The following is a 13,752-nucleotide window of genomic DNA, read 5'->3' as shown; positions in this document are numbered from 1 at the left end:
GCTGTTACCCTGCGATGCACAAACCATGGTTCAGGTGTGAGTGCACACTCGTGTGTCTGCCAGCTTCGCCCAATGCTACGTGCAGTTAATGCTGACCTTTTGCAGCAGGGGAAGATGGGTAATACCTGGTACAGCACAAAGGATAAGGCCCAATAATGAAACCCAAAGTTTTTAAATTAATTTGGATGTTCTGATTGAGTTTATACAAAAGTACCGCTCTTCTATGGCTATGGTATTGTAGAAATGGTACCAGGACCTTTAAGTCAGATTTAACTCGCTTTTGATCCATGTTTTCAGTGCAAAAGCAACACTGAGCTGACTGCATATGTCTTAAAAATTAACGTCATAGTGTTAGACATACTTCCTAGAAAAGTCATCCAAAAATGTATTTTTTTATATATGTTTAGGGAAGGCAAATAATTAAGCCAAAGTTAATTAGTCTATTTGTCTTCCTTTACAAATGCTGTTTATTCAGGCACACAGTTTGTTGAAAAGCTATATAATGAAACACACACTGGGAGTTATTGTGGGAGGCTTTTTGTTGGTGATACTGATTCCCACAGTTTGCTGATGGCATACGGACAGCAGACCGGGCTCCTGCCCAGGGCAGCGCCTGATCTCAGCTGGGAGCGGGGCCGCTGCAGTGGGCGAGGCGCATCCTCCTCTCTCCCTCCAGATTGAATTTTCCTCCGGTTTAGCCCCGGCCGAGCTGACACGGTGCTCATGGCGGCACTTCACCGCGGAGAAGCGCCAACAGCTCCTCACTCACGCTGCTCCCTGCTACGTGGTGTAAGCAGTGAGTAGTGCGGGGGCGGGGGGGCGGCCGGCGGGGCGGTGCGGGGCCTCCCTCTCCCCGCGCGTTTCCCCTCAGCCGCGCTCCTGCCCCGCACGGCCGCCCCCCCGCCGCCGGCACTCGCTCCCGCCTTCCCGGGGTGTCGTGGCGCTCTCCCCCCGCCCCGCCGTGCGGAGCGGCTGCCCCCGCCGGCCGGCCCGCCCCCGCCCCGGGGGGCCGCGGCGTCCCCCTCCTCCCGGGGGCGGTGCGCGCTGACGCGGCAGCGCCGCGGCTCCGCCGGCCGAGTCGCACAATTATGAGAAAGAGCCGCCGGGCCGAGGCCGCCGTCAGCGCCGGGTCCTGGTGCGGAGTCGAACCAGCGCCGTCCGCCTCGCCCCGCTCTCCCCTGCGGCCCCGGAGCGCCGTCCCCGCCCGGCCCGTCCCCAGCCCGCCCGCCGCCGCCGAGCCCAGCCCCGATAGATGGAGACAGGCCCCGCCACCGCCGACGCCGAACCACGAGCGGGAGCTGCCCGGCGCGAGGCGAGCCAGAGTCGGCGCCGAGACCCAGCCCGGCCCTGAGGAGAATGGTGAGGGCGGCGGGGGGGGGAGGGGGGCGCCGGCGCCGCTCGGACGGGTCCCGGCCGGCCGCTCCGGGTGCCGGCGGCTGCGGATCCGCTTCGACCCTTCTGGCCCCCGGGCCCGCCTCCGCCGCGGCGGCTGCCGCCCTGCCCGCCCCGTCCGGGGTGCCGCGGCGGCGGGAAGGAGGGACCCGCCGGGCTGACACCTCCGCGCCGGAAGGGGAGGCGCGGGCTTGGCCGCCTGGGGCCCGGCCCGGCCCGGCGTCACCCCCGGCCCGCAGCTGCCCGGGCTGCCCCGAGCCGCCGGGGCGAGGCAGCCGCCCGGCATCTGCGGAGCCGTCCGGTTGGTGCCGGCGGCCCGGCCGCGCCGCCCTGCTGCCCTCCGCCCCCCGGCGGGGGTCCCGCTGCCCGGGGCGCCGCCTTCCTGCGGGGCTCCTCGGCGCGGTGTCGCCCGGTACCGGAGTGGTGCGGCCGACGGCGCCGTTCCCGGGGATGCGGCTGTGCCTCCCGGCTCGTCTGTCTCCCCGTGTCGTTTGTACCATTTCGACGCGTTGCCATGTCCAGGGGAGCGTGTGAGCCCTTGCAGAGAGCTGGGCGGGTTCCTACGGGAAAACACGGCTTTAACCCCAGCTCTGTCTTTGGCTGCGAGTCGGTTCTTCATCCTTGCGAATTTATTCCTTAGGTGATGCTCACAGAATTCGGAGCGAACCACCAAGCGCTTTCAGATAATTTTGAGAGTGCGGAGCGTGGATCTGTGGATTTCCATGCTCTGCTTGAACTTCCAGCCAGCTGCTTTGTTTCATGTCAGATAAAGGTGTTCCATGTCACAGTATATCCTTCAAAACCACAGGGGTTCATACCTGTGAGCCTTCTGTTTCTGACGATACCTGTGAGCTGTGTAGAAACGCGGGCCATCTTTTTCCAGAACCTGCAAATCCAGCACCCTTCCAGCAGGAGCCTTCCCTTTGGCTTTTCCCACTGGAAAGCGCGCTTGGCATCTCCCACCTGTGTGGTGGTACTTGCACTTCTCTCCTGAGGTGGTTTTTATTTTTTCTGGGGTGTGGTTGGTATTTAGCTGGTTTGGGTTTTAGCTCCAGTGTTCAGTCGGTGCTGACATAGCCTAGAAATGCACAGATTGCTTTTAACCATGATAGATTTGTAAACTGATTGCGGCTCAGGAGTTTTGCTGGCGATGTAGCGTGTTTGCAATGTTTTATACTTACCCCGTGTTTATCGGATATTTTGAAGCCACTGTTTAAACAGGTGTTTTGCCTAAGTTGAATGTGGGATGTTTAACGCAGGTTCGTTTTGCTAAAAATTTCCCTGCTGCTGCATGACTGTTTAGCAGTTCTGAATAATTGCTGGGCAGTGTCCAACTTTAAATCAGGAATTATCCTCAAGAGTGAGTATTTCAGTGTGGTAATTCTGGGATTCTGGGAGTTAAGTCTTTTTGTCTTTTTTTTTTTTTTTTTTTAATGTGTCTGTGTGGGTGAGATAAGTGTTTGCTAGATCATCCTTCATACCTTCTGGTATGAGGCCATTCTTGACTTAGCTATTTAAAGTAGGTGAAAAAACCTTTGTGCATGTGGAACTGTTTAGGCTGGTGTTGGACTGTTTGTACCTTAGTTTCCTGATGTTTCACTTTGATATTTTTTTTCTGCTTGTTTGAACTCAGGAGTGGAAGGGTGATTTTCACTTGTCGAACAAAGGCACCTTGAAACATCACTTTGCATTTAACAGCTATCTCACTTGTATTTAAAGATACTCTATCAGATCGTCTACCTCCCCACGTGGATTATCTCAGAGAGAGGCACTCCATTGTGTTTTAAACTTTCGTTTCTTTTCTTGTCCCTTGAGGCTCTGCCTAACTCTAGTCTCGCTGACTTACCTTTTTGTCTTATCGCATCAGCCCTGCTTTCTCTGTTCTGCTGGCGATAGACTGCAGCATCCAGACTCCTCTCTTTTTTCCCATCATTATCTTTACCACTTGCTGTGCTTCTCTTTCCTGGAAGCTTTTCACCGACACCCAAACTTTTCCTTCTTCTCTTTCTCGTCCCTTCGTGATGTGCTTTCTGTTAACTGTTCGCTCCTTGTGGACGGTCATGACAGATGAGTGTTTTCTAAACTAATCGATGTTGTCTTGAACTTAAGTAATTGATGCTGACACAATAGAGTTTGGCCGTATCAGTTTGTCGACTTTACACCAGTAATGCTGCAAATCAGTCTCTAAGAGGACTTGTCAAAAAGTGTGTGTGAAGGGAGGGAGATACATTTATAGTCAACAGTTTGTGTACTTGACAGGTTTTTGCATAGCAGGTTTAATTTTCTTTCCCAGAAAGACCCTGATTACCCTAAGTAGGAGTTTAATACGTAGCTATACTAGCAGTGACACTCTTACTAAACTGATGCTGTCAGCGTGTTGTCAGAAACAAGCCCAAATTTGAAGTTCTAGTCTTTAAAGACTTGAGGTTGGATTTTGAAATTGTGACTTATGCCTTCAAAAATCAAGACAACGAAATGATACTTCTCATGCCAATATACTTAACCTGAAAAATGTATCTTTGTCTTGTTCCTTTTTTTTTTTTTTTTTTAGATATTTATTTCTTTTGGAATCCTTCGTTTCCTTTAATCGTGTCTACTTTGGCCGCAATATTTGCGTGCCACCTTAATTTGCTGAAACAAGTAACATCAGTTCTGGTTTCTTTGTCTCACTTTTTTAAAGGCAAACTGACAGTAAAATCAATGTGTGTGTTTTCCAGAATTGAAGTTTTGTCTTTGAGGTCATGTTTCTTGTTTCTGATGTGAATAATTCCATCTTGGTGTATTTTAGCTTCGCTGGTTGAAATTCTGGCAGTTGACTTTTCAGCAGATAAATTACCGAATAATCTCAGTCTGTGTGTATATTTGGATAAGGTACTTAGCATGATTATTGAAGATAATGTCACTTCTTACCTCTGATACTGCCTGTATCTACTACTGTAGGTAGTGGCCTCTGACAAATTAGTCTATATGCTTCATTATTTCTACAAAAGTAGTCCATGATACTGACTTGACCTGTGGTAAAACTTGGGAGTTTGTTGCATTGTTTCTTTATGTTCCCTGGCCTGAAACTTTCATTCTCCTCTATTGTATTCTCTGCACTCTTGTTATTGCCCTTTATTTGATTTAATTCCATCTCTTTTGCTCAAATCATGAAAATGTACAGGTAATAGTGTCATGTTAATATATATTGCGATTCAACCTCTACCAAAAATGATCTACCTCATTCTTGGTTTCTGTTATTTTTATTACTTTAAGCTTAGCTTTTCTTTCACTTGAATTGTAGATATTTTTGTATTTCAAGTAATAGAAAGCTAACCTAACAAAAGAACCAAAAAAATAAACCCCCAAAACCTTTGTATTGGCAAGCTTAGCTTCCTGACCTGGCTTGGTGCAGGATTAGTGGGGCATCGGTGCTGCTGCACAGGGGAGGAGGCAGGGTGTGCGGGAGGTGACTGCTCTGTTTGGTAGCAGCCGCTCGCTAACCCGGTGCTGTTTGGCACACTGAACCATGGCGTCCGGCTGGATGGGACCACGGGCCTCAGCAGCAGTGTTTCAGACCGGTCTCCATCACAGCTGTTGCACTGACGGAGAGAATGCTGTTTTTTTGAGGAGTGGTGAGGCTTTTTCAGCCCCCTTTACGCCCATATTTTGCTTAGTATGTAAAGTGGATATGAGACGTTTTAAAGCAGGGGTGTGAGCCACTTTCTTTAACTACCAGGTTTGCTGGAACCACAGAACAGCTCAAATTTGTTTTTCTCCCCAGCCACTAGAATTCTTGAAGGGAAGCAGGGACAACACGTGTTGTCTGATGGCTGTTAGGTGGGCAGAGGAAATTTCTTACCACAGAAGGAAAGGCCAGTGAACTTCTGATGGGATAATGAAATAAAAAAACCAAGAGAGAAACTGGGATAACTAATGTTGTTATCCTTAACTGTATTGGTTTGGTTTTTTCCTTCTCAAGAATTGGGCAAAAAATATTCTAACTGTATGGGAGATACAGGGAGAAAAATAGCTGTTGCTGATTGTGGTGCTGATAATTCCCAAAAGCTGCCTTATGAAAGGACTAGAATATTTAACTGTGGAAAGTGGTTTGACAACATAATGGTATGAGGATGTTGCAGGAATAGCCTGTAAAATAAATGTAGTGGTTGATTGCCAAGAAGATTTTAAAGTATGGTAACAAACTTGACAGCACATTAGAACAGATTAAACTTGGTATATAAGTTCTGCATTTTCTTCCCCTTAACCAAAGTTCAGATGTTACTGAGGTGGTAGGCTTGGATTAAACCTTAATTCTGGGAGTGTCTGTGTTTTGTTTTTTTTTAAATAAATTCTAAAAGTCGCATCAAAGTTGCAAATTATTTAATACTTATGTTGTTAAAAGCAACATATTTTTTTTTGCCTAGACTCTTACAAACTCATTCGAAATCGAGCTGTTTCATGCATTTCTTATTATCGGATTTTCTGAGATGTTTGATCTCTCTGTGTGTATGGCAGATGTGCAGTTGCGGGGTTAGTGTATCCCAACCCATTTTTATTTGATTTCATTTCAGCTGAAGGAGGATGGCGTTTGATATGTGTGCTAGCGTAGCTGTTGACTTTCTACAGCTGCAAAATTGGAATGTTACAGGCTGATTCCAGAATCAAGTTGGTACTCTGTTGTGTGTACTTTGACAGCTAACGTTTTCAGAAGATCATCCAACTTCAGAAAGCTTGGTTGATACTTCATCTTCAACCTGTCTGTGGAGATCACTAGTTAGCACTCAGATACAGTCCAACATGAAGTGCTTATTTTGTTTACGTGCACATCATGTGCTTTGCAAAGAGTGTGCAACTGGCTAACTTTCAAAGAGTATAGGTAGATGTGTGCCTGTAGCTTGTCTACGCCTGGAAGTTATGCACATGTGAATCTTATCAATGTCTAGACTTAGTGCTAGTAATTGTAATAACAAAAGGTTGGGGAGGCCTTTTTCTGAGTTGGAGAGCTTTGGAACTCTCTTAAGGTCTGTGACAGCCTGGTTAGGCTTTTTGCTTCCTAGTTGGGGATCCCAAAGTCGGATATGGATGACTCCCAGTGCTATTGGATTCTGTCTTTAATTGTTTACTACTAATCAAGTGAGATTTTAAAAAAAGAAGCTGCAGGTTCTGAGAATTGGCATATTTCTATTAATTTCTGATTTGCTGATTTTTATTTTTTGTTTTTATTTTTTACTGATAACCTTTTGGGTTATTAATGCAGTATATTTTTGCTGTCATACACTAATCCATTCCTGCTGTTAAAGCTCTAAATTAATTTAATCTAGGTGTTCAGTCTTTCACCATAATATAACTATGTAATCTTCAAAGCCTGGGAAAAGTGTCAGTTACAGCTCTGTCAGTTTTAACACAATGATTATTGCAACTGAATACCAGCCTTTGTTTTGTGCAGCATTCCCACTTACCTCTACCCAAAGAGGTAGTTGTTTTCTTAATCTTATCTACTTGTCTACTTGATTCTTGTCATCTTTGCTAAGAGACAACAGAAACAGAAAGATGCCTTCACTTTGTAGCCTCCTACCTTGTGCTTGGTGGTATTTTGCAAGATGACTCTGGTTGACAGTTCTTATCCTAATATCTGGGAAGTTTTTCTTTGCCTAATACTGCAAAGTGGTAATCAATTTTTGTGAATGAGGACTTGACAAACATGACTTCAAATTTATGTTTATGCCTTCTGCAAATGATTTTCTGGTTGCTCTGTTAGGAATACTGTATTTCACAAGCACTCCTTGCCTAAAAAATTCTAGATTCAAGGCACTTCTAGAACTAGTACTACTCAGCAGTCCAGGTCTTCCCACTATTACTCACTTCATTGATAATATAGTTCCCAAGACGGACCTGCAGTGCCTGAGGTGTGGATGTGTGTGTTGCAGGGTAATAATCTCAGATGCAGGGCAGGGTCGATGTTCAGGTCCATAGCATCTTTACTAGCCGCTCCCAAATCTGCCAAAACTTCTTAAAGGTGTGGCTGTAATCCAGTCTAAACTCACCTAAGCCCTGGCTGTCACCCTTCCACCTGTCTCTTTTGCTTCCTTCTGTACTTGGTGACTGTTTTGGGATCTGAATTGAACAAACATGTATTCTAATCACTTCCTTTTTTTTTTTTTTTTTTTTTGAGGATTAATTATTTTGTCGGTCATTTCCCTGGATTGGCTCTCCATGTGACTGCATAAGTGCCAGTGCTGGTATGAGATAGGGTGGGATCATGTGCAGAGGCTTAGGAAATTGGACTGTGGCACACCTAAACTTGATGTGAGCTGTGAAGCTGGTTTGGAGGCTTGCTTTGAGGTGCTTGAGAGTTGACTTGTGCCATCCTATTAGTAAGTGTTCAGTTACTCTGCGTGCCACCCTCTCTGTATGAGTGTTTTCTCTGTCTTACAGCCTTGTGCACAGGCATGGATGGAGCTGCACCATCACAAGTCAAGTTCTGTAGCCTCTTTGAAGTATAAACCAAATCGCATTGCAGACCTGGTCTAATTGTACTGCAGGCATGTAGTAGCGACGTTGGAATACTTCTGTATCTAAATTTCTGTTTAGATAGGATGCTTTTCTTGACATTCTGAGTGTGTGCTACTAGATGTAAGATGACTTTTTTACCAGGTATGCTGTGCTGTAGTCTGTGCGCTGAGCTGCGTCAAGATGAGTTTGACCCTTCCCATCAAGTTATTTCTGTTGGCAAATGATCCACTGCTGGTAACTTGTCTCACATAACATGATAATGCTAGTTTTTTTCTCTCCATCTTCTTAACATGCTGCTTATTTGCTTTCTAGTGCTATTCCTGTTCCTGTTTAACTTTCTCAAGAAGCTGAACCTATTTCTTTGGGGTAGGAGAGTGCGAAGCTGCATGCCACTGATGTATCTGACAGAGCTCAGCACAGCAACCATGTGGCCAGGTTCAAAGAGGGTCACACCGATGTGCAACGTTGTTAAAATTGCATGTGTATTGGTCTTGTGTAGTAAGCTTAATACAGTATACTGGTTTGTGGCTAGAGCCAGTCTGAAAAAGCTCTGCTTCCTTTCAAAGCCTGTCCCTGTGGCTGCTGCGGTCATGCAAGTATTTAGTCAGGCATCACTTCAGTCACCTGAATAGGTTAAATTATGCATGTGCTTAAGTGACAGATGATTTGAGCCTAAAAAAACCGGTTGTGTAATTACAGAACTGTTAATCAACTTTCTCTTCAATTACAAAAATCAGTTAATCTACAGGAGTAGGTGCAGTTAATGATGTTTGAAATGTCAAAGTCTTACCAGTTTCTCCTGTGTTCCCTGGCTGCAGTATTGTCTAAACTGTAGTTTGCAGCATTCTGTTAAACAGCAAATTTAATAGAGCTTCAGCTGAAGGCATTAGAAGAGTGCATGGCTGAGGGTGATCTGGCCAGAAAGTCTGAGAGTGATTGATCTTGAACGAATTCCTGCTCAAGGTAGTAATCTCACACTAGGGAAAGAGTAATGAATCACTGATATCATAGCTGACAAATATCCTAGACAACTTTCTAGGAACTTAGCATCGTCTGGTGTTGCAACGCCTCTGGATGCAGAACTAGTTGGAAGAAGCTCACTCCTGATTTCACAAGCTGTAGTTTACTGACTCCTTGATAGTGCTGCTGCAAATGTTTGCAGGGTTATGCTGCAGACTAGCCTGTGGGGCAGCCCTGCCAGCACTTACCTTGGCCTGCTTGAGGGGCACTAAACAAAGATGTGAGGTTGGGATGGACATTAACCTCTTAAACCGGCAGGAACTGGCTTGGCAGCCAGAGGCATTGAAAAGCAGAAATATCCCCCTAACTAACCTTTGTCCTTTTAATTTGTGCCAGCTTCACAAATGCTCTTGATGAGGACTGAAGCCTTTGCGTTGTTAAGCAATTGGTCTGTCTTATTCTTGGTTTCTTTTGTAAAAGTTTTATGTGGCAAAATCCCCTTTCAGTTTTCAGCTGTAGAAAGAACAGTTTGTATGCGTGCAGTTTTCCGTGTAAAACCTACCTCAGTATGTAGCAGTCATGGATTCTTCACTGTTAATTTCTCTGTAATTGTTTCAAATACAGTAGTGAAACAATGCGGTCTTTTTATGTTGCTTATGTAGGGAAAGAGGGCAGAAAGCACTCATCATCCTTGTCCTGGTTTGGGCTGCCAGCTAGCATTACAGGTGAACGTTCTGCGGTGATGAAGGCTGCTAACAAACGAGTCATTGTTTGAATGCATCATCTGGTTGTGCTCGGTGTTTTGTAGCCCACAAGAGAAATATTTGGTACTAGTATAATCATAGTACTTTGCTGGACAACACGATACAGTATACTTTAGGCTGCACTTTCTTTGTGCTGTAGAAAATGTGCAAGACTGAATCTTTTCTGCTTTCAGAAAAATCCTGTTTTCAGGTTGTAGAAAGATGTTTTCTGGTCACATGGATGTAGATGATCTGCAGAATACAGGTAGACTTTGCAGAGAGGGGGAGGATTATTCGCAAAAGCTAATTAGGCAGTGAGTCCCTAGGCTTGCACAGTGGGGACTGAGGGGGATTCAGAGCAGCTCTTTTCTCTCCTCTCTGCAGAGAGAACGTAGGAAAAATTAGCACTGCTAAGATAAGGTTGGTCTTTTTTGACTATCCTCTTGGGTGTCATTACTGGTTTTTTCTGATAAATATAAAGATCTTGCATGCAGGACAAGAAAAATCTCTTCTAATTAATGTATTAGGAGTTAGTTGGGGTTTAATTATACCATGAATTAGAAAAAAAATCTTTAGTGCCAGATGAGAATGGATGCTATTCTTAAACCCAGGGTATCTTCTCACCTAAAATGTGACCTTAGGCAGTATGTTCTTGCTTCATTGGCAGCTCTCTGAGAAATAAAGAAATACAGTTAGCTTCCTTTCCTTCCTGAACATCAGGATACAGGTGCTTAAAAAGAATGCCTTTTTAAAGTGTGACAGATCTGTAGTCTTTTCCTGGATGCCTAGAGTAAGTAGGCTTTGGGGGATTATTTTGATGTACCTTGACAGTATGCTTAGATCAGCTCAGCTGTTTTGCTAACCCAGTATCTTACTGCTACCAGAGGGGATGTTTTGCTTCCCACCCTCATCGTGGCCCTGTGGTCCTTTCCTGTGCCTTAGTTTGCTGCCCAGTTTGCATCTGAATCAGTGCATTCTGACATCAGAGCTACCTCCTTCTTTTTTCCTGGAAATAATGTGGTGCTGCTTAGGGAGTTCAATCAACTTTGCCTTCTCTGACTGCACCCTGGCTGTATAATTTGAAGAATTGCATCTGTTAAAGCAAATATTTCCCGTATGTATCTTGGCTTTGCCGTTACCAGGACCTCCACCTCCTTACTGTTGTCTTTTCTTTCTCTAGAATGATAGTCTGTCTGCAATCCTTTCCCCCCGTAGGCCGGAGGGGAGCTTGAGGTGTAAGTCCAGTACAGCTTAGGCGGGTCTTTGTGCCACGTACCACTCGGCACTGGTGAGCTTTACTGGAAGTGAGTGCGCTGGAAGTATAATAAACAGAAAACATTTACAAAGTGCAAGTGGTGCTGTGATCTCTCAATATAATTTAATTAGTTGTTCCCCCCACTCCACAAAAAAAAGCTATTTCTGAAAATCATTTATTTAATTTTGGCGTGATTATTTAGGCTTGTGGTGTTTAACATGAAGGTGTTGCAGCTAGTTCGGTTCTGTGGGTAGCCTGCAATTCTGCATCGGCGTTTGGTGCGAGAGCTGAAAAACTGTACTTTCTTTGACCTGCTTGAGTAGGTAATACCTCTACCACTATGCAATAAGCAAAAATTAGGAGATAAGATGGAGACAGTAAATTGTATATCCTACCTGCATTGCTTCATTATACCTTCAGTTAGTGAACAGTCATCTGGAATGGATATCCTGTTTTACATTTCAGATATTTTTTTTCTTGAGTTGATTTTCATTTTATCAAATATATTTAGTTTTCCTTGCTAGAGCAAAAAGGGAGTTTTTGTCCTCACAGATTATTCTGCTTTTTAGTTGGTATTATCCAACTTGATGAATCAGAGTATTTCAAGTCCATACAAGTGTTTGATAAGAGTTTTGTGCTTTTGATTTGATATCTGAATACCCAGCTGGGGAACTCAAGCTTACTAGGGTAGGAGAAACACCATCTTCTCTTCCCCTCTGCATTAGAGCTAGCCAGACCTAGGTTTAAGTCAGTAGTTAGGCATTAGGATATCTGTGCTTGTATCTTAATTAGCAATGCTGTGAAGTATGTGTAAGATAGGAAGCTTGGTAGTGCTTTTGGTAAATGGTGCAGTCAAATGGTACGTTTTAGCAGCCTGAGTATTGACTTGGAGGTAAAATGAATGACTTTAAGCTCTCTCACAGTACGTTGCATTGTGTAGGTTTTACAGGTCTGGCTATAATATTTAAAAGAAAGATTAATGAAGAGGGATGCAAGAGTGTAGCTGAGACTCTCAAAACCTACTAATAATAAAATGGTTGGATGCTAATGGGAAAATCAGTGTAAAAGAATATTTCAAGCAGTCATCATGAGGTTGTGATGGTGAGCTCAATTTTTATGTTTGACTAGCCTCATTATATCAACAAAATAAGACACAGTAGCTCAAACAGCCGTTCCCCTCAAAAACAGAGGGTGGAAAATTTTAAAAATGCCTAAATAAGCATTATATATTATTTCAGATGGTAATTAGCTGCTTTCACATTTGCCTAAATAAACCCAGTTAAGTTTCTTCTTTGCACTTTTCTAGAGTAAACAGAAACTACTGAAATGGTTTTAATGGGGAGCTTTATCTTCTGATAAGAGTCTAGGTACACGGATGTCTCTAGAATGCTGTCATGCTACTTGTGCCCTGAGATGAGGGCTGCGGGCGGCGTGCACTCTTGAGCAACTGCAGACCTAGCTCGCCCTGGGAGGAGAGCTGGTTCTCTCTCCTGGGGGCAATGGAAGTGTAACTGAATCCAGTAGCTCTTTGTCAGTGAGCTGAATTTAAAAACGCTTAAGTCTTTGTAATTCGACAGTAGGTGAAATATACTAAGCAAATTCTTGTTTTGGCTTTTCTCCCAGCTCACCCTACTTTCTCCATCCTGTTCTAATCTCCCAAGAACTCTGCTCGCTGTAGAGAGCTGACCGAAATGTTCGCTTCCCCTGCTGTAGCTAGCAAATACTGGGACATTGGTGTGCAGGCGTGTACCCCATCACACCTCCATGATCCTGTCCGTGAGTAATGCACGTGCATTCCTCTTGCGAAGGAAGTGAGAACAGTTCAAGGGTTGTATGACTGACTTCTGTCTTCCTCAGGCAGTCGGCTCCAGTGCTGATATTTTAATTCTAGCCTGGGACCAGCCTAATCTTAATTTTCTGCTCTGAGGTGATTTCTGTAACTTACACAAAGTGACTTTTGGTGTGGTTCTTTTTTTTTTTTTAAATTGTACTTGCTGTTAAAGTGAACAGAATTCCAAATCTGTTTCAGGTGCTTCTTTGTTTGTTTGCTCGCGGGCCTCTTTCCTAATGTTGGTAGTCTTGGTCATAAAAAGAAATCGGGTTTCCTTGATACTGTGTCGAAAGATAAGTTATGTGAAATGTCATCATCCTTAGCAGTAGTTTGGTGCTGTCACCTATTTCACGTCCCACTAGCACTTTCTCTTGCCTTTTCCTCTCACCCATGCTACAGAGAAATATTATTGATTTGTAATAATTTAAATGTGGGCATAATGTTTTGGTTATGTTTTTTTGGTGGTGTTTTGGATATTCAGAGGATTGTCTGAGGCTAGCTATGTCAAAAATCCCATAGTGATAACAAGTTTCCATCGCTCTAGCGAGTTAATAATAGCCTACTTAAGTCAGCAGGCACCAAAATCTTTGCTGTGATGATGGAGAAGTACCTTTATTTGTACATTAAAAATAAGTCAGATCTGTAAATGGGAAAAGCCTGAGTAAGTGGTAGAGCAAGATGAACAACATCCACCCTTCCAGCTTGCTTTTGTAGTTTTAATGTGCTTCAGCACATAATGCATTAATCAGATGTTCATGCACTTCATGAGCTAGAAAGGGAGGACCTTCTTTAAATCTGCAGCTCAAATAAAGCTGAAATACATCCTTTGCACAAGGTGAGGTGAACTTGCAAGCCTGTATGCTATCTATGAATAGTGGCTGCCAGTTGAGCTTTTTTCATCTGGGAACAAATCGGAAGCAAATCAAGGGTAGGGTTTATTTATTTGGCTGCTCACAAGAACCCTTTCCTACTGCTTTATTACCAGAGGTGGTCACAAACTCATTTCTTGCATCTGTGATTTGTATTCCCTACGTGATGGGGAAGGGACTGGAAGTTGCTTGGGGAGGACAGGCAAC

At 44.4% G+C, this 13,752-nt stretch overlaps 1 protein-coding gene across 5 annotated transcripts in view; it reads left to right on the top strand.

The window, feature by feature from the left end:
- Positions 1–1,017: 1,017 nt before the first annotated feature.
- Positions 1,018–13,752, top strand: part of TRPM7 (transient receptor potential cation channel subfamily M member 7) — a 59,195-nt gene continuing 46,460 nt past the window's right edge. For 2 of the 5 annotated variants that reach the window (XR_005105457.1, XR_005105458.1), the window contains exon 1: positions 1,018–1,359. Coding sequence is in view for 3 of the 5 variants with exons in the window: in XM_037395628.1 (XP_037251525.1) it covers positions 1,357–1,359 (3 nt within the window). In the remaining 2 variants the exon portion in view is untranslated. The remainder of the gene's footprint in view (positions 1,360–13,752) is intronic. The other 3 variants (XM_037395628.1, XM_037395624.1, XM_037395627.1) reach the window with 3 other exon arrangements.

Source organism: Falco rusticolus, chromosome 7 (assembly GCF_015220075.1).
Source record: "Falco rusticolus isolate bFalRus1 chromosome 7, bFalRus1.pri, whole genome shotgun sequence".
NCBI classification, from domain to species: Eukaryota; Metazoa; Chordata; class Aves; order Falconiformes; family Falconidae; genus Falco; species Falco rusticolus.
The sequence above is the reverse complement of the archived record's forward strand: the minus strand, read 5'-3'. Positions and strand labels throughout refer to the sequence as shown.